Source organism: Prionailurus viverrinus, unplaced genomic scaffold, assembly GCF_022837055.1.
Source record: "Prionailurus viverrinus isolate Anna unplaced genomic scaffold, UM_Priviv_1.0 scaffold_64, whole genome shotgun sequence".
NCBI classification, from domain to species: domain Eukaryota; kingdom Metazoa; phylum Chordata; class Mammalia; order Carnivora; family Felidae; genus Prionailurus; species Prionailurus viverrinus.
Window position 1 is genome coordinate 661288 of NW_025927626.1, and position 20624 is coordinate 681911.

Below are 20624 nucleotides of genomic sequence, written 5' to 3' on the forward strand. Positions count from 1 at the left end.
CCAATTATTAATGTATTGCCTCCTACTCTAAATTTACCTTTCAACACATGCTCTATGATAATAGATGAATTTTTTAAGTATCTCTCCTTCAAAGTAGTAGGCACAATGTTATACTTTCTCAGTAGAAGACACTGGAGGGACATTGAAAGAGGAAGTGTCTCTCCTGTGATCTCTGGTTCTCAAGAGTGTGGATATGAGGATATCCTTACTGCTCTTCTCCAGGCATGAGCCAAGAACAACTGTCTTCACCAAATGTGCAATCCCAATGTGGCCTGGTGATCAGCTTTCTGTGGCCTTCTTCATAGGTACATCCTGTGATCCAAACCACCTGCCCACTGATTCCCTCTGCTTTCTCTCTCATGCCTGACCCCCTCACCCCTAACAACTACTCTTCTCTAGTCCCCCCAGTGCTGCATCCTCCAAACATCAAGGCCCTTCGGATCCTATATGTAGGACAGTTTTAGTTCCAGGCCTCCAACCCTACCAGCACCCCATTCCTACAATACCCCCATGCTGGCCACTAGCTGTGGCTCATCCACACTGATGTGCTCCACAAAGTAGCTTCCTGCAACTGGATACCAATTCTGACTTTGTAAACCAGCTCTGGCATCCCACAAAACAGCAAACTTCTCTGCCATCTAGTAGTTTTGCCCACACCTTCTCCAATGAGGTGTGAATTCCAGCTTTGGAGAGGGCCCCCCCCTCTAAATTTGTCTTTCTTTGGGCATTCTCTCTCATCCCCAGAATGCCATAGGAAATAATATATTCTATATATGATGCATTTTTCATAGTTTAATAATTCTTTATGTTAAACTTTATGTTTTTGTTAAACTTCCCTTATCCTTTGTGCACTTTCTATCCCTGCTTGGATTCAGATTGCTACAGAACACATCTACATAAAATATCATTCTTAGAATTACTAAGACCTTTCTCTTTGAGAGCTGCATCAAGTAAAGATATCCACTATCACTGAGAGAGAGAAGTATGGGATAAAAAAGGAACAAAATGCTTGGAAAGGAAGAAGTATGACCAGCATTATTTGCAGATGTTATGATTCTGTACCTTAAATCCTGCAAGTATTTACAGAAAAGTTGTTAGAATCAATAAAAGATTTTAGACATTTATAGTATTAAAAAATCAACATTCAAAAGCCATTTGCATTCTATTTACCAGCAACAAATTTAGAAAATGAAAATTTCAAAGACAGTATTTGCAAAATATGAAGTACCTAGGGTAAAATGTCTTCTTCTAGAAAAAGAATACAAATACTTTTAAAGAAGTTTTTTTTTAATTAAAAGGAAAGATAGACCATATCCATGAATCAAGCATTCAATGTTAAAAATAAGTCAAATCTGAAAGTTCAACACAATCTGGGGCACCTGGGTGGCTCAGTTGGTTAAGCATCTGACCCTTGATTTTAGCTCAGGTAGTGATTCTCCAGGTCATGGGATTGAGCCCCTCATCAGGCTCCATGCTGAGTATGAAGCTTGCTTGGGATTCTCTCTCCCTCTCTCTCTCTGCCCCTCCCCCGCTTTCTCTCTCTCTCTCTCTCTCTCTCTCTCTCTCTCAAAATAAATAAATAAATAAACATTGAAAAAAATAAAGAATGGGTGCCTGGGTATCTCAGTTGGTTGAGAGTCTGACTCCAGCTCAGGTCATAATTTCATGTTTTGTGAGTTTGAGCCCCAAGTCTGAGCTGACAGCTTGGAGCCTGGAGCCTGCTTCAGATTCTCTCTCTCTCTCTCTCTCTCTCTCTCTCTCTCTCTCTGCTCCTCCCTTGCTTGTGCTCTCTCTCTCTTTTTCTCAAAAATAAATAAACATTTAAAATAAATAAATAAATATTCAACATAATCTTAATTTGAATCCCCAAAGAGTTTTGGTATACATTTTTTCAGATGAGTTGATCACTTACACAGAATAAAAACAGACAAATATAACCAAGACACTTTTGAAGAACAAGGAAGAATTGGCTGGCCTTATCCAAATATCAAGATTGGCTTTAGATTTGTAGTAATTAATACTGATATGTGGTATTTCAAATAGATATATTAATAGGGCCACAGTACTTACTAGAGGGCATAGAAACCAGCCCATACATAGGTAGATACTTGACACATGAGTCACTGCAATTCAGTTGGAAAGGAGCTGACTTTTCAGTAAGTGCTTACTTAGACAAATGGATATCCAAATTAAAACAAAAACAAAAACAAAAAGCAGAACCCTACTCAACACCATACACAAACATCACTTGCAGGTAGACTAAGACATACTGTGAAAGGCAAAACCATAAATATTTTAGAAGACAGTATAGAAAAAAATATTTTCACATCCCCAGTGCATGGATAGATTTCTTAAAACAGAAAAATCACAAACCTTAAGGAAAAGAATAATAAATTTTGACTGTATTATAACTAAGATCTTCTCACAAAGCAAAACATATACAAGTGAAAATAAAAGCAACAGAGGAAGGGAATTTTTTGGCCACACACATAACCACCAATGGACTGGTATTAAAAATACATAAAGAACTCATTAAATCAGTAAGTACAAGACTGAAAATAGAATAGAAAAATTCTGGAAATCCAAGATGTAGGTAAACAAGTGTAGCAGCAGGAACTGTCTATGCTACTGGTGAGATTGTACATTGGCACAACTACTGCATAAAACAATTTGGCATCACCTAGAAAAGCTGAGAATATTCACATCCTATATCCCAGTGATTCTATTTTTTGAGGTATATCCAAGAAATTTTACATATGTGTCCCATGAGACATGTCCAAGAATATTCACTGCAGCATTTTTCATAATAGTAGTCCAGGAATTTTCTCTCACTAAATTAATAAATCCAACTGATGAGGGAGCATGGGGCAAGCTGAAGGCAAAGTGCAGGCTAATAGCAGCCCCCAGCCAGGTGGAATATGTGTGATATTCCTTGGATACTCCTGGCTACCCAAGAACAAAGGAAAGTGGTTTAAGTGATTGCCATGGTGATGTGGGAAACTAAGGCAAATGAAAAATTAAATTCCTTTACTGCTTATAGCCCATTGACCAGTCCTTGAAACCCTCAGAGTGATGTCCCTCTAGGAGTGCAGTTACCTTGATGATTACACTTTGCTAAGGGAAAAAGAGAATCTTGACTTAACATTATCCTGACCACCTCCCGGCTGAGGAATCTGTAAGTCTACTTTAACATATAAAAATTCCTTTGGAAACTTCCTTTGTATCAACTGCCCCAAGATATAGGCTGGCAATCATACTACAAGCTTATGGCCCCATGATTTATATCTGAAGAGTCTCTTGACTGAGGTTTTACTAAACACTAATAAATAGCTTTTTCCTCAAGGTCCTGGAAACCTTGCTTCCAGGAGTCCTTAGAGACTTACTCTAACTCTAATCCTCTCCCAGCCTGAGGATATATTATCAGTTACCTTTCACCACCCTAGTGCAGCTCTTCCTGCCCATGAGTCCTATCCCCGTGCTTTAATAAAGTCACCTTTTTGCACCAAAGACATCTTCAAGAATTCTTTATTGGCCATCGGTCCGGAGCACCCCACCATCACCAGAAAACTTCATCACAACCAGCCAGCCACCCAATAAACAAATTTTAACACATGAAAATTACTTAGTACCATGCTTAGTACTGGGAGGGGCTGGGAGTGTTTATTTTGTTATATACAGTGATGTAAGAATTTAAGTTGCATTTAATAGATAGATTGCTAGGTATTCCAGTACCATTTATCGAATGAACTGTCATTTACTCATTATCTGGGAAGACCCTGATTTCCTACAAATATTGAATGCAGAACTTATTTATGTACACCAGGCTCTGCCTCTGGACTTTCTGTTCTGTTCCAGAGACCCAGTACCAGAATATTTAAATCACTGTGTCGTTAAACACGTTTTAATATCTGATAGGGCCAGTTTCTGCGCACTGCACATTTTTTTTTTTCCCTTTCAGGAACATGTTCAGGCCCGCGGCAGGGGGCGGGGTCGCTCCTCCTCCTCTGCTCTGGTTCCCGCGGAGCCTCCCGGACGCTGAGATGGAAAGCCCAAGGCTGCTCCCGGCTACCGGGACGCGACAGAGCGGCGGTGCTGGCATCCCTGCGGGCGGCAGCCGGGTCCACGGAGGCCCTGACCCGTGGGCTGGCCAGGTCCCCGCGCGCCGACTCGTGCTGCTCCGGGGCCTCCAAGATGGCGGGCCCGAGAGGGAGTGCGAGGAGGCCCGCGCGGCCTCACAGGGCTCAGGCCCCAGCCCGTTGGCGCCCAGGCCAGATTACGCTGGCGGCGGTGGCGACAGCGGCGACGGCGATGACTTTTTCCTGGTGCTGCTGGACCCAGTGGGTGGTGATGTGGAGACCTCGGAAGCCCGCCAGGCCTCAGGGCCTGTAGGAAGGGAGGAGGCCCAGTCTGGCCCACAGCTCCAGAAGGGTGAGAGTGGCGGGAACCCACTTGGGCGACCGGCGCTAGGCCCCCACTGCCAGTCTGCGGTCCCCGCCCCACCCCCGGCCCAAGCCCCAGCCCCGGTCCCCGCTCCAGGCCTGGGACCCGCCATGGCCTTCGCGAGCACTATCACCATCCACAACCAAAACCTGCTTTTGCGCTTTGAGAATGGTGTCCTCACCCTTGCCACGCCCCCGCCGCCAGCCTGGGAGCCTGGGGTCGCGCCTGCCCCTCAGCCCGGGGGTCTGATGGCTCACCAAGCGGGGATCCCACACGCAGCGCAGCCCAGCGACTGCCCCGAGCTGCCGCCCGACCTCCTGCTGGCCGAACCGGCTGAACCGGCGCCTGCCCCGGCGCCTGAGGAGGAGGCAGAGAGCCAGCTCGCAGCAGCCGAGAGCCCCCGCAGGCCGCTGGGCCCGGGCCCGGGGGTGGTGCTGTACCTGTGTCCCGAGGCCCAGTGCGGACAAACCTTTGCCAAGAAGCACCAGCTGAAGGTGCACCTGCTGACTCACAGCAGCAGCCAGGGCCAGCGGCCCTTCAAGTGCCCCCTGGGCGGCTGCGGCTGGACTTTCACCACCTCCTACAAGCTCAAGAGGCACCTGCAGTCTCACGACAAACTTCGGCCCTTTGGCTGCCCTGCGGAGGGCTGTGGCAAGAGCTTCACCACAGTGTATAACCTTAAGGCACACATGAAGGGCCATGAGCAGGAGAACTCATTCAAGTGCGAAGTGTGCGAGGAGAGCTTCCCTACACAGGCCAAACTCAGCGCCCACCAACGCAGCCATTTCGAGCCCGAGAGGCCCTATCAGTGCGCGTTTTCCGGCTGCAAGAAGACGTTTATCACAGTGAGTGCCCTGTTTTCCCACAACCGTGCCCACTTCAGGGAACAGGAACTCTTCTCCTGCTCTTTTCCTGGATGCAGCAAACAGTACGACAAGGCTTGTCGCCTGAAAATTCACCTGCGGAGCCACACAGGTGAGAGACCTTTCCTTTGTGACTTTGACGGCTGTGGCTGGAACTTCACCAGCATGTCCAAACTCTTAAGGCACAAAAGGAAGCACGATGATGACCGGAGGTTCATGTGTCCTGTGGAAGGCTGTGGGAAATCTTTCACGAGGGCCGAGCACCTGAAAGGCCACAGCATAACCCACCTGGGCACAAAGCCTTTTGTGTGCCCTGTGGAAGGCTGCTGTGCCAGGTTCTCTGCTCGCAGTAGTCTCTACATTCACTCCAAGAAACACTTGCAGGATGTGGACACTTGGAAAAGCCGTTGCCCAGTCTCTACTTGTAATAAACTTTTCACATCCAAGCACAGCATGAAGACCCACATGGCCAAAAGGCACAACCTCAGCCAGGATCTCTTAGCTCAGCTGGAAGCTGCAAATTCTCTTACACCCAGCAGTGAACTTACCAGCCAGGGACAGAGTGATCTCAATGATGCAGAGCTAGTGTCTCTCTTCTCTGATGTGCCTGGCAGTAGTTCTGCTGCAGTGTTGGACACAGCACTGGTGAACTCTGGAATCTTGACTATTGATGTGGCTTCTGTGAGTTCAACTCTGGCAGGGAACCTCCCTGCTAATAATAATAATTCCTTAGGGCAGGCTGTGGACCCTCGGACCTTGATGGCCACCAGTGACCTTCCCCAAAGTCTGGATACCTCTCTCTTTTTTGGAACAACAGCCTCTGGTTTTCAGCAGGGTCCCTTAGATATGGATGATGCCTCAAGTCTAAGTGTGGGGCCATTGGCATCTCTGGGCCCTTTGGCTATGAAAAACTCGAGTCAAGAACCCCAAGCTTTGACGCCCAGCAGCAAGCTAACAGTGGACACAGATGCTCTGACTCCTTCCAGCACCCTTTGTGAAAACAGTGTCTCAGAACTACTGACGCCAACCAAAGCAGAATGGAATGTACATCCTGACTCTGACTTCTTTGGACAGGAGGAAGAAACCCAGTTTGGATTTTCCAATCCAGCAGGAAACCATGGTTCTCAGAAAGAAACAGATCTTATCACAGTGACTGGCAGCTCATTTTTGGTATGAACTATTAATTCCTTGCCACATGGCTTACTTTTGTTAATTACACTCAATTTTAAGGATATTCTGGACTAAATGTTTAAATGAAGCCCTTTCTAACAGATTTGGAAAGGAACAAATCCCGAGGCTATAAGTTGGGAAATTTAAATTCTGATCTTGACTCTGGAACTGACAAGTTGTGTGACCCTGAGCAAGTCACTTAACCAATCTGAGCCTTAACTTGCTTATTTATAAAATGAGGTGGTTTGAATAGATTATTTCTAAGATTTTTCAACTGTGTATTTTCATGATTTTGTGCTCTTTCGATTGCATGTGCTTCTAATGTAATGAAAATGCATTGAGAGTTAATGATCAAAGAATGTGAACTGGCATTTAACTTTAAAATTTCAAGGGAAATTTTACAGAATGTCAGAATATTTCTAAAATCTAGTGATAGAGCTTAAAAAAAGAAACCTAAAAATATGGGTTGGTTCTTTTTACCTCCTCACCCTTCTAGTTTCTTTTTCTCTCTTTTTCTTTCTTTCTTTCTTTCTTTCTTTCTCTCTCTTTTTTTTTGTGGAAGGTTATGTTGTGGCAGAGCTTTGATAAGACTCAGACCCAGAAATTTTGACTTTGTGGTGTTGAGTAAGTGGCCTTAAGTCATTTAGCATCACTAAACCTCAGTTCCCTGCTGTAAAATGGTCATTGTAATGTATACCTACCTGATAATGCATTTTAGACTTATTTTTCTATCCCAGGAGTTAGTTTTGGGGGGGAAATGTTCTGTGTTTTGGCATGCTTTGGTGAATCTTTATCACTTTTCCTGCCCCTCTAGTTCCTTCCTAAAAGAGAAATTAGCATAATTCAATGACAGGTGTGCAGGCAGTAAAGGTTTATGAACAATAAGAAGCAGGAAATGGAATATCTTTCTTCCACAGATTCAGAAGGATTTTTCTCTATACAATTCTTATGTAATGTTGCCTCCAGGTCCATTTGTCTGAATTACAGTATCTTTGCTCTGCATTCAAAGCCAGCCCATGGAGTGAATATATAGAGCCTGTGATTCCAAGAAAATCTGGGAACAGATCAGAGTGACATTTTCTCCCTCTGTGTCCCAGAGAGCAGTTTGCTTGCCTTCTTCCTGAGTTGGAATGAGAGGTTCATTTGCATTTTGAGTAAATATAATCAGTCTTACATGAGTATAGCATTTTAAAGTTTATGCAGCACTTTCACAACTTATATTTGAGCCTCACAATATTGTGAGATAGTTGGGACAAAGTTTTAACTATAATTCATATTAAAATTTACCTAACTCACGTTGAAAGTGAATTATATATATATATATATATATATATATATATATATATATATATATACATATATCAACTCCCATGTTATTCTTCTGAGTTTCATTTGTTTATAACTACTTTTTCTGTTCTACCTTAATTGATGTCTGTTCCTTTCTGCCAGCTCTACTCTCTCTCCAACCTCTTCTCTAACAAGTGCATGTAGTTCCTTGCCATGATCTCTTCTTTTAAAATTTTAATTAGATGGGTCATTTTCATGGTCACCATATCTCAGCCATTCCCGCCCATTTTTCAGTCACAATATTTACTGCAGGTCTGAATGTCTACTAAGAAATTATAGTGTGTTTCTATATAAATCAAATGATAAGAAGATATTTTTATGTAAGGTTTTTGTGAGACATGTTCTTTTACTTTTCTGTGTTTTTTCACCATGTTGTTCTGCTAGCAAACACTATTAGTTGCCCTGAAACATTCTAACCCAGTACTACTTGCATGTAGATGTTTGTGGATGACAAGTATAGCACTTTGGCAGTGCACTTTATAATTTGCCACTTTGAAATGCAACTGTATTATCTTTCTGGTTTTTAAATTGGTTGTGCCCATTCAGTGAAAAAGCAAAAAGTATATACATAAATTTGTAATTCAAAGAAGTGGTCAGAGTATGATTGTTTCTAACCATTTAACAGTTCTCCCTCAGCACTTTGGAAGGATTTTAAGCCCATTTTGGCAATGCATTGTCATTAGTTAAGTCCTCTTAAACAGATTTTTCTTCTTTTCCTACAGATAGGAATGTAGAGGCCTGATGTAAACATGCTAGGTGTAGGCATCTGTTAAGATATGTAAACAAAAGCATGTTTTAAAATTATTTCACTTCGTTTCTTTAATCCCTCAATACTCTGTCCCTTTATTAAAAACTATTCTGTGGAATTTTTAAAGGACAAATTTTACGTTTCTTGAAGATAAATAATCTTATAATTGTTTGTAGGGTCACACAGTTTCCTTCAATCTATTTGTTCAAAAGATTACTCTTTCAATATCATTTTCCCAGCATCATGGTGAAAACGGCATGACATTACAGTTAGAAGTACGACTACCAACACAATGGCTATTTCTGTTAGTGTTGGCATAAAGATGCCATTTAAAAAAAATAATGGGACATAATTCAATGTTCTCTCATTTGCTTTACTTGACTCTTCAGTACTTGGTTTATGAAAATTTTGCCAATTGAAAAAACAGTAACAAAATGCTTTTCAGAAAGGTTTACATTTAGGGGACTCTCCAATTGAAAAAATAGTAACAAAATGCTTTTCAGAAAAGTTTACATCTAGGGGACTCTGTTGAACGTGTTCATCATGAGTTAAAATATGTTAATCTTGACATTTTTACTATTATTTCATTATGGTATTACATAATTGAAAGTCTTTAGTAGAAGTGAAACTCCACAGAATATGAGGATCACTTTTCTTTTTGGATTAAGTCTTCATATTCCCATCCAGGAAAAGTTAAGAGAAGAATTTGGTATAATGGTATTTATGACTATTCCTTGATTCCAGATAAAACATTGATTAACTCCCTTTTTGGGAATACTCATAATCCCTTAGTAATTATTGATACCAAACAGATCCACTTGATGCTCACTCAAAATAAGTGATAATTAAAATATAAGGCTGAGCTGAAATTTGTGTGTATATATAGCTTTTGAACAAAGGATTTTCTTAGCAATTAAAAAAAAATTAAATGTGTGGGGGACTTATAGAACAGATTAAGCTCTGTGTCAGAACACAACTACATCTAAAAAGCAAAGCACATGCTACAAATGAATTTTTATATTTGTCAAATCTCTATTGACAGGGCCTTTGGTAACAGTTTTTAAACTGGGGATCTCATTGTATATTTCAAGTTAACTTAAGGACTACATACAACATACAAGGTAGAGTACTAGGAATATTGATAAGAGGAGTAAAATGTAAGCCACATCTTAATTTTGGAGAGGGCGTGAGAACTCACATAATAAACATGTCACAACTAAACAATACCAGGAAGCATCATTTCAGAAACCAAATTAATGGCTTGGAGGAAAAGAAGGGGCAGTAGCTATGCTTTAATGGATGGTTAGATTTAGTTATGTTGAGAAGAGAGCAGATGAATTCTAGCCAGGGAGAAAAACCCAGGAAAGAATGTGAAATGAAATAGGCTACACAACACTGGGAAAGACCATCTAGTTGACATGCAGGGCTCATGTTTGGTAAGTTCTGGGTAGTAGGGTTAGACTACCAGTATGGAGCCTAACTCTAAGAGCTGTGAAATCAGTCATAGCAGATAGGACTTTATTCTGGACATGGTTTAGAGCCAGTGAAGATATTTAAGAAGGGAAGTCAAATGATAAACATATAGAAAGTTTAATATAGTAGAAATATGCAATGTGGATTTGATGGGGGGATATAAGATCATGTAAGAGTTTATTGTAAAATAATTTCAGGGTGCTGTGATAAGGACTTGGAAGTGGAATCATGGCAGGAAGTGAGAGATATTGGAGATATTTCCAAGTTGAGGTAACAGATATAACTTGGTGACTCACTGAATAAATGAGACATCAATCAGAAAAAGAAAGCAAGAGCAGAAATGACTCTAAGGATTTCTTGGAGGCTCTACAAATTACATTTTATTAGTCATGAACAAGAAGGGTTGAAATCTTTCAGGAGTACATATGAAAAGACAATTAGGGCATGTTTAATTCATGAAGAAGTGATAGATCATAGTTACTTACTATACTGTAAACTGTACATATTGTGGATTATGCACAGTATTAGGCAGTGGGGGCCATTTCATTTTCCTTGGCTCCTTCAAATATTCTCAGATTCACATTTAATGTTTATATTTTTGTTTGCCTTTGAGTATTTACAGTCCTCTTCAACTTTGCATCAAAATGAGCCTCTTCAACTCTGCATCAAAATGAGCATACTGTCTTCACTACTTTGGATATTTAACAAATATTTTATGTGGTATTTAGTAATATAATAAATAATTTCTCCATAATTTAGGAGATGCTGTTTAGTCATCGATTTTGATAACTCCTCAATAGAAACCTTGTTAAAGTTTTACCTGTATTGTTCTCAGATTGCAAGAGACAGGGCTAGGGTTATCTAAAACTAACTTCCATGTGATCTTTGGGGCTCCTTACTCAATTCCCTGTGCCATTGACTGATATGGTGTGAGAACTCAGTCACAAGAATCATATTCTCTGTTATCCATATACCCTAACATAGGTTGTCCTTTTTATTGTTACCCTTACCACTAATGGTGATAACTCAGAAGGAATGGGGTCCAAGGAAAAAGTGAGAGTAAATAAATAGCACAAATAACTACTCAGTGATTACATTTTTTGATGGTGAATTTTCTATCATACATTTTCAACAGAACACTTCATTTCATTCTAGTTTTCTATTGATATTTATGGACCTGGAAGACACATTTCTGTCACTTGGCCCACGAAAAATAATCCAGTATTTTAAACTAAACAGACAATGACTCTTTTTTTCTTTTTACATAATATCACTTTTTAAAATATTTTATTTCTATGATTAAAAGTAAGCCTCCACAAGTCTCCTACCACCAGACACATTAATCACATTTTGTTGTATTTCTTTGATCCATGTTTATTGTTTTCAACATAAATATTAATAAAGGTAAATAAGAAAAGGAGAGAAAAAATAAGACATTTAAAAAATAATTGTGGGACACCTCTGTGGCTCAGTTGGTTAAATGTCTGACTATTGATTTTGGCTCAGGTTGTGATCTCACAGCTCTTGGGAACAAGCCTGTATTGGACTCTGCGTTGATGGCACGTAGCCTACTTGGGATTCTCTCTTTTCCCCTCTCTCTGCTCCTCCCTGCTCGCATGCATGTGTACACTCTCTCTTTAAAAAAAAAAATTAGTTGAGGGGCGCCTGGGTTAGTTTGTTAACCGGCCAATTTAGGCTCAGGTCATGATCTCCCGGTTCATGGGTTCAAGCCTCGAATACTCTGTGCTGTCAGCACAGAGCCTGGAGCCTGCTATGGGTTCTGTGTCTCCCTCTCTTCCTACCTCTCCGCTGCTCATGCTGTCTCTCTAAATAAACATTAAAAAATTTTAAAAAGAAAAAAAGTTAGTTGAAATAATCCTTACTGCAGAGAGTAGTCGATGATTCTTAAGAACACTAATAAGGTGTGAATCTCTTAGTAATATCTCTATTTGTTACCAGCTTATTAAGCATCTGACAATTATTGAGTGCTTATTTTGTGTGAAACACTATGAATTATAACACAAAAGTATACTTAATTCATTCAAACAAGTATTTTTGAGCACATATTTGACAAATTCTGTCCTTGTGCTCACATTATGTTATAGACAAAAAAAATTAAAAAATAATCAATCTCTAAATGGTTACATTTTGGAATAATACGGATTTAAATAGAATAGCAGTTGTCATTCCCAGAGTATGGGTTGTAGTGATGAGGAAAAACTCAAAGCACCGATTATCAAAAGCTATTTCAAGAAATTCTAAGAATCTAAAATTTAATCTGGGATGCAGCAATTAGAGTAAACTATCCTAAATTAAAATTTACACAGAATTTTGAATGGTAGCTTAAATAAAAATCCTTTCGGAAATAAATTTTTAATTTTGCTTTATTTTTAGTTATTCTAGATTAGAATCCTGGACGTGGGAAGTGTTCACACACACATAAACACACACTCACACACACATACACACATACATTCATGCATACATATATATATCTGAAAGTGATATTTTGAAACTATATAAGATGTATTATTTTCAAATGAGAAAACTAGCATGTAAATAGTATTAAGCTAAATAAAATTCCCTCATATTAGACACAAAAGAAAACAATATTCTGAAACAAAAAATCCACAGGCTTTAATTAGGAAGTAATTATTTCTTTGGGATAAAATAAAAAATTTATTAATATTTATCAGGACCTATTTCCCTTTCCCATTTATGCTGCAGTAAGTCTGAGATTCCATTATGCTGGATGTGGAAGAAAGTAGCTGGTCACATGTCTGTTTATGAGGAAATCAACCTAAATAGTGAGCTGAAATGGAAATTCCACAGGCAATGACTCAGTGAATAGAGCAGCAGTTTATTCTAGGCTAGTTCCAATTTTAGAATATGTGCTGCTGGATGGAATGAGTATTTTTTTTCCTCTCAATGAATGTTGGCATTCTAGTTGATGCCAAACTTAGCACTTGGTGTTTCTAAGAAATTCAACATTTTTCCTCATAATACTACCTTATGTTTCTGTGCTTCTTAGAGCCAATTATTACTTTATTGTTAATTATCAAAAGTATCAATAAGAAGTGTATCAGATGCCATGATATACTAAGAGATAAAAGAGATAAGTCATATATTTTATTGTCTCACTTCTCAAAGTGTTCTTGATTAGGTAAAACTTGTTTTTCTCTATTTGTTATTTAAGGACTTTCCTACTTGGGTATGTTACTGTTGTTTATGTACTTAGAAAGCAATAGGACTTGGGAACATTGTTAAAATAAGTGATTATAATTATAATGAGAAATTTGGCTCTGTTGAAAGTGCAGAAATCTAGGCTAGCTCTACTATTTTCCTGGATAACAGAGTTTATGGGAAGGAATGCAGGAAATTCATCAGGGAAAAAAAAGAAATTCATTTGTTACTAAATCAGATTTTGTACTTAACAATTTTGCTGATTAATCTAGCATATTTTAGAGCATATTATAGTCCATTTAGAAGACTATCTACAACGCTGAGTCTTTAGATGAGACCCTAAAAATTTGGTTGTCTTTTATTAAATTCAAATTTGATAATAGGCATTGATAGTCCTTTTCACTGATTAGATCTACTGAGTATTGTAAAAACTCATTGCATAGGATTTTTTTTTTTGCATAGTGATTCTGATTGCCCTTCAAGACCTTAGATCTCTTTTGGGGCAAAAATACTTCAAAGATAAAATGGTACCTGGATTTACAAAAATCATGGAAGATTCATCCCAAAATGGGAATGAGAAAATAAAATTGAAACAACAGAAAAAGAGGTTAATTTTGTTCTATAGCCAAGTGCTTTGGCTTTTCCTAAGTGTCTTTGATTGACAGTTATCTGGATAAAAGCACAATGGCAATTTTAGAATATGCCCAGTATTTTACAATATAAGTTAGTAATATGAAAATTTCAAATAGATGTTATTGCAACATTGGTCATCTGTCTAATACCATCTGGCTTTCAGAAGTTTCATGAAGATAGTAAAAGTGAAAAGGTTTCCAAACTTAGGCCCTGCCTCTGAAATGTCCAAATGTGCTCAAATTAGATTCCATTGATTATTTCATATGACAGATAATTTTGGTAGTTGGTGCTTTTAACTATTTCTACTTCAAATATTCTTTGAAGTGTATTGTTAGTTTTTAGGGAGTTCAGTTTTATGGAGTTTTTTTTGAAAATTATATATTGAATACTAACTTTTTATCAGATATGTCATTTGCAAATATCTTCTCCCATGCCATAGGTTGCATTTTAGTTTAGGTGATTGTTGCCTTCCCTTTACAGAAGGTTGTTATCTTGACAAAGTCCCAGTAGTTTATATTTACTTTTGCTTCCCTTGCCTCAGGAGACATACAAAGAAGTTGCTATGGCCTATATAAAACAAGTTATTCCCTGGATTCTCTTCTAGAATTTTTATGATTTAAGGTTTCACATTTTAGGTTTTAATCCATTTTCAATTTATTTTTTTTGTGTGTGTATTGTGTAAGAAAGTGGTCCAATTTCATTCTTTTGTATGTTGCTGTCATTTTCCCAACATTTGTTGAAGAGACTTTTTCTAATTGGATATTCTTATCTGATTTCTTGAAGATTAATTGACCATATAGTTATGGGTTTATTTCTGGATTTTCTGCTCTTTTTCTTTGATCTATGTGTCTGTTTTTGTGCCAGTACCATATTGTTTTGATCATGAAGCTTTGTAATATAACTTGAAGTCCAGAATTGTGATGCCTGTAGCTTTACTTTTCTTTTTAAAGGTTGCTTTGGCTACTCAGGGTCTTTTGTAATTCCATACAAATTTAAAATTATTTGTTCTATGTCTCTGAAAAATGCTGTTGGTATTTTGATAGGAATTGCATTAAAAGTTTAGATTGCTTTGGGTAGTATAGACATTTGAACAATATTTGTTCTTCCAATCCAGGAGCATGGGATGTCTTTCCATTCCTGTGTTTCATCTTCAATTTCTTTCATTAGTGTTTTACAATTTTCAAAGTACAGGATTTTCATGTCTTTGGTTAGGTTATTCCTAAGTGTCTTATTACTTTTGTGCAATTGAAAATGGGATTGATTCCTTAATTTCTCTTTCTGATGCTTCATTAGTGGTGTATAGAAATGAAACAGATTTCTGTATGTTGATTTTGTACCCAGCAAGTTTACTGAATTCAGTTTATCAGTTCTAGCACTTTTTTGATGGTGTCTTTCATGTGTTCCATTTAGAGTGTCATGTCATTTGCAAATACTGAAAATTTGACTTATTCCTTACCAACTTTGCCTTTTATTTCTTTTTGTTGCCTGATTGCTGAGGCTAGGACTTACTGTATTATGTTAAATAAAAGTGGTGAGAGTAGACATCCCTGTCTTGTTCCTTACTGTAGGGGACAGACTGTCAGTTTTTCCCCATTGAGAATGATATTAGCTGTGGGTTTTCCATATATGGCTTTTATCATGGTGAGATCTGTTCCTTCTAACCCTACTCTGCTGAGGGTTTTTAACATGAATGGATGTTGTACTTTGTCAAATAGGTTTTCTGCATCTATTGAAATGATCATATGGTTCTTATCCTTTCCTTTATTAATGTGATGTATAATGTTGATTGATTTGAAGATACTGAACCATGCTTCTAGGCCAGGAATAAATCCTACTTGATCGTGATGAATGATTTTTTTTAATGTGTTGTTGGCTTAGGTTTGCTAGTATGTTATTGAGAATGTTTGCATCTATGTTCTTAAGGGATGCAGAGAGAACCTATAGTTCTCTTTTTTAGTGGTGTGTTTATCTGGTTTTGGTATCAGGGTAATGCTGGCCTCATAGAATGAATTTGTAAATTTTTCTTCCTTTTCAATTTTTTGGAATAGTTTGACATGAAAGGGTATTAACTCTTTCTTAAATGTTAGTAGAATTCACCTCTGATCCATCTTGCCCTGGTTTTTTGTTTCTTGGGAGCTTTTTTGACTATTGATTCAAGTTATTTCCTGGCTATCAGTCTGTTCAAGTTTTCTATTTTTTCATGTTTCAGTTTTGATGGTTTATATATTTCTAGGAATTTATCCATTTCTTCCAGGTTGTCTAATTTGTTGGCGTGTATTTTGTCATAATATTATCTTATAATTATTTTATTTCTGTGGTGTCAGTTATTATTTATCCTCTCTCATTTGTGATTTTATTTATTTGGGTCTTTTTCTTTTTGCTAAGTCTGGCTAGGGTTTTATCATTTTTCTTTTTTTAGTTTTTCAAAGAAAGAGCTACTGGTATCATTGATCTTTTCTATTGTCTATATACAATGCTATATCATTAGAGCAGAAATATGCTCTGATATTTATTATTTACTTCCCTCTGCTTGCTTTAGGTTTTGTTAATTGATCTTTTTCCAGCTCCTTTAGGTGTAAGGTTAGATTGTTTATTTGACATTTTATTGCTTTTGATGTAGGCATGTTTTGCTATATATTTCCCTCTTAGGACATTTTTTCCTGCATCTCAAAGATTTTGGAACATTTTGTTTTCATTTTTATTTGCTTCTATGTATTTTTTAAATTTCTACTTTGATTTCATGGTTGACCCATTCACTGTTTAGGAGGATGTTCTTTAACCTCCATGTACTTGTCTTTCCAGATTTTTATCTTGCGGTTCACTTCTAGTTTCATAGAATTATAGTCCGAGAAAAGCATGGTATGATTTTGATTTTCTTGAATTTGTTGAAGCTTGTTTTGTGGGCTACTATATGATCTTATTATGGAGAATGTTCCATGTGCACTTGAAAAGAGTGTGCATTCTGTTGCTTTAAGATGGACTGTTCTGAATATGTCTACTAGATCCATCTGGTCCAGTGTCATTCAAAGCCATTTTGCCTTGTTGATTTTCTGTTTAAATGATCTGTCCATTGATGTAAGGGATGTTAAAGTCCTGTTATTATATAATTATGGATTATATCCTTTATGTTTGTTATTAATTGTTTTATGTATTCAATGCTCCTATGTAGGGTGAATATTTATGTTATATATTCTTGGTGGATTGTCCCGATTATTATTATATAGTGTCCATTTTTGTCTTTTGTTACAGTGTTTGTTTTAAGGGTGTACTTTGTTTGACCAAGAAGATAGCGGTGGAATAGAAGAACCATAGGCTCACCTGCTCCCACAAACACAATTATATAACTATCAAATCATCCTAAATGCCCCATAAATCGACCTGAACAATGACAGAACAAGCTTCACAACTAGAGTGAGAGAAGAGGCCACATTGAAGAAAGTAGGAAGTGCGGAGACATGGTTTAGTTGAGAAACCTATCATGGGTGCTGCAAAGGAGAGAGAACCATGTTCACAAAGAAGGGTGAGAGAATGAGGAACACACATGGCAATACACAAGGAGAATGTTTTCCCATAGTCATCGGCTAGGAAAATGAGGGGGGCTGAATTGTGTGAGTTCTTGTAAGCAGCAAGGCCTAAAGCCTGGAAACAGTCCTACAGAATGTGAAAAGGTATTTGCAAATGACATATCCAATAAAGGACTAGTATCCAAAATATGTAAAGAGCTTAAAAAACTAAACACCCCAAAACAAATAACCCAATTAATAATAAGCAAAAGACATGAAGAGACATTTCTACAAAGAAGATATACAGATGGCAAACAGACACAAGATGCTCAACACCCCTTATCATCAGGAAAAAGTAAACCCAAACTATAACGAGATATCACTTCATACCTGTCAGAATGACTAAAATCAACAACATAAGTAACAACAGATGTTGGGGAAGATGTGGAGAATGGGGAACCCTCTTGCAATGTGGTGGGAATGCAAAATGTTACAGCACTGTGGTAAATAATATGGAGGTTCCTCAAAAAGTTAAAGATAGAACTACCCTACAGTCTAGTAACTTCACTACATGGAATTTACCCAAAGAATACAAACATACTAATTCAAAGGTATACATGCACTCCAAAGCTTATAGCATTATGTACAATAGGCCAAATTATGGAAAGAGCCCAAATGAAGAGCAAAGAATATGTGATTATATATATTTATATATTAGTTATTATAATTATTCTATATATTAGTTATATATAATATATAGAATTATATTATTATATAATTAGTTATATAATAATATAATTAATAATTTTATAGTTTATATGTATATATAACTTGCCACTTCCAAGGACATGGATGGAACTAGAGAGTATTATGCTAAGCAAAATAAGTCAGTCAGAGAAAGACAAATACCATACAATTTCACTCATATGTGTTTAAGAAACTAAACAAATGAGCAAGGGGACCAAAAAAAGAGAGAGGGAAACCAAGAAATAGACTCTTAACTTTAGAGAACAAACTGATGGTTACCAAAGGGAAGTGGGTGGGGGGATGGGTTAAATAAGTGATGGGGATTAAGGAGTACACTTGTGATGATCACAGTGTTGTATGGAAGTGTTTAATCACTATATTATATACCTGAAACTAATATTACACTGTATGTTAACTAACTGGAATTTAGATATAAACTTACAAAAAAATAAAGTCTACTCTGTCTGATATCAGTATTGCTACTTTGGCTCTTTTTTTTTTTTTTTATATCCATTTGCATGAAAGATATAACTCCTCCCCTCACTTTCAATCTGCAGGTGTCTTTAGGTCAGAAATGAATCTTTTGTAGGCAGCATATAGATGGGTCTTGTGTTTTTATCCATTCTGTCTGTCACCTTATGTCCTTTTTTAAAAAAGTGTTGTTTTGTTATTTTTTAAGTTTATTTATTTATTTTGAGAGAGAGAGAGACAGAGAGAGACAGAGAGAGAGAGCAAGGGAGGGGCAGAGAGAGAGAGGGAGAGAGAGAGAATTCCAAGCATGCTCCATACTGCCAACACAAGGCAGATGTGGGGTTGAATCCACGAACTGTGAGATCGTGATCTGAGCCGAAACCAAGAGCTGGACTCTTAACCAATTGAGCCACCCAGGTGCCCCACCCTATGTCCTTTGATTGAAGGATTTAGTTTATTTACATTTGGAATAGTTAATTTTTTAAAGCTTATTTATTTATTTTGAGAGAGAGTGCTCAAGAGAGTGGGGGAAGGACAGAGGGAGAGGAGAGAGAGAATCCCAAGTAGGCTCTGCGCTGTCAGCACAGAGCCCAACAACTGATGAACAGTGACATCATGACCTGAGGTGAAATCAAGAGTCTGATGCTTAACCAATTGAGTCAACAAGGTGCTTCTGAAAGTAACTATTTAATTTCATTTCAGTTTTATTTTTAATGTGGTTGTTTCTGAAGGTTTTTTCTGTTCTCTTCTCTGTTCTTTCATGGTTTGCTGATTTTCATTAGTGATACATTTGGATTTCATTCTCTTTTTCTTTGCAAGTTTACTAGTAGCTTTTAGTATACAGTTATCATTAGGTTTGTATATAACCTCTTCTGCATATGGCAGTATACATTAAGTTGATGGTCTTTTAAGTTTGCTGGTTAATGTGATTGATGTAAATCCCTGTCAAAAATACTGATAATGTTGTTTTAATAAAAATAGCTATGTGACCTGACTTATCAAGTTTAAATATAACACAAGAATGCAATTTTATTTTACTTGAGTGTGTTCTTCCTAAGCTTATATGGATTTACCGATTAGATAAACTGGCACCATATCAGATGTTTCAGATTACTTATGTAACTGTGCATTTATACAAAATTTACTCATCATTCTGACACATTTTATTCAACAGTAATTATGATTTATAATGTGTCAGCTTATATATATGTAATTTAAATTGTAGATAGCCAACATACAGTACAATATTGGTTTCAGGAGTAGAATTCAGTGGTTCTTCACTTACATACAACAATACAACACCCAGTGTTCATCACAAGTGCCCTCCTCAATACCTATTAGCCATCTAGCCCAAATCTCATCCACTTCCTTCCATCAATTCATTTTATTCTCTATTATTAAGAGTTGCTTGTGGTTTGTCTCCCTCTGCTCATTTTCCCCCATCCCATATATTCCTCTGTTTTGTTTCTTAAATTCCACACATGAATGAAATCATATGGTATTTGTCTTTCATTGTTTGACTTATGTGGCTTAGCATAATACCTTCTAGCTCCATCCATGTTCATGAAAATGTCAAGATTTCATTCTTTTTGAAGGCTGACTAATACTCCATTGTATATGTATGCCATATCTTCTTTATACATTCATCAGTAATTGGATATTTGGGCTCTCTCCATAGTTTGACTATTGTTGATGCTAGTGCTATAAACATTAGGGTGTGTGTATCCCTTCAAATCTGTGTTTTTGTATCCATTGAGTAAATACCTAATAGTTCAATTGTTGGATTGTAGGGTACCTCTAATTTTAGTTTTTGAGAAATCTCCATACTATTCTCCAGAGTGACTGCACCAGTTTGCATTCCCACAAACAGTGCAAGAGTGTTCCCCTTTCTCTACATCCATGTCAACACCTGTTATTTCTCGTGTTGTTAATTTTAGTCATTCTTACAGGTGTGAGGTGGTATCTCATCATGATTTTGATTTGTAATTCCCTGGTGATGAGTGCTTTTGAGCATCTGTTCATGTGTCTGTTAGCCATCTGGATGTC

The 20624-nt window shown here is 37.6% G+C and overlaps 1 protein-coding gene across 1 annotated transcript; it reads left to right on the forward strand.

The window, feature by feature from the left end:
• The first annotated feature begins 3962 nt into the window (after positions 1–3962).
• Positions 3963–7776, forward strand: LOC125159831 (zinc finger X-linked protein ZXDB-like). The gene has a single exon (XM_047848501.1). The coding sequence runs from the start codon at positions 3963–3965 to the stop codon at positions 6477–6479; it is 2517 nt and encodes an 838-aa protein (XP_047704457.1). The 3' UTR covers positions 6480–7776.
• Positions 7777–20624: the final 12848 nt, after the last annotated feature.

Excerpts from the sequence above, each read along its gene's own strand:
- LOC125159831 (XM_047848501.1), top strand. The coding sequence starts at position 3,963 with ATGTTCAGGCCCGCGGCAGGGGGCGGGGTCGCTCCTCCTCCTCTGCTC.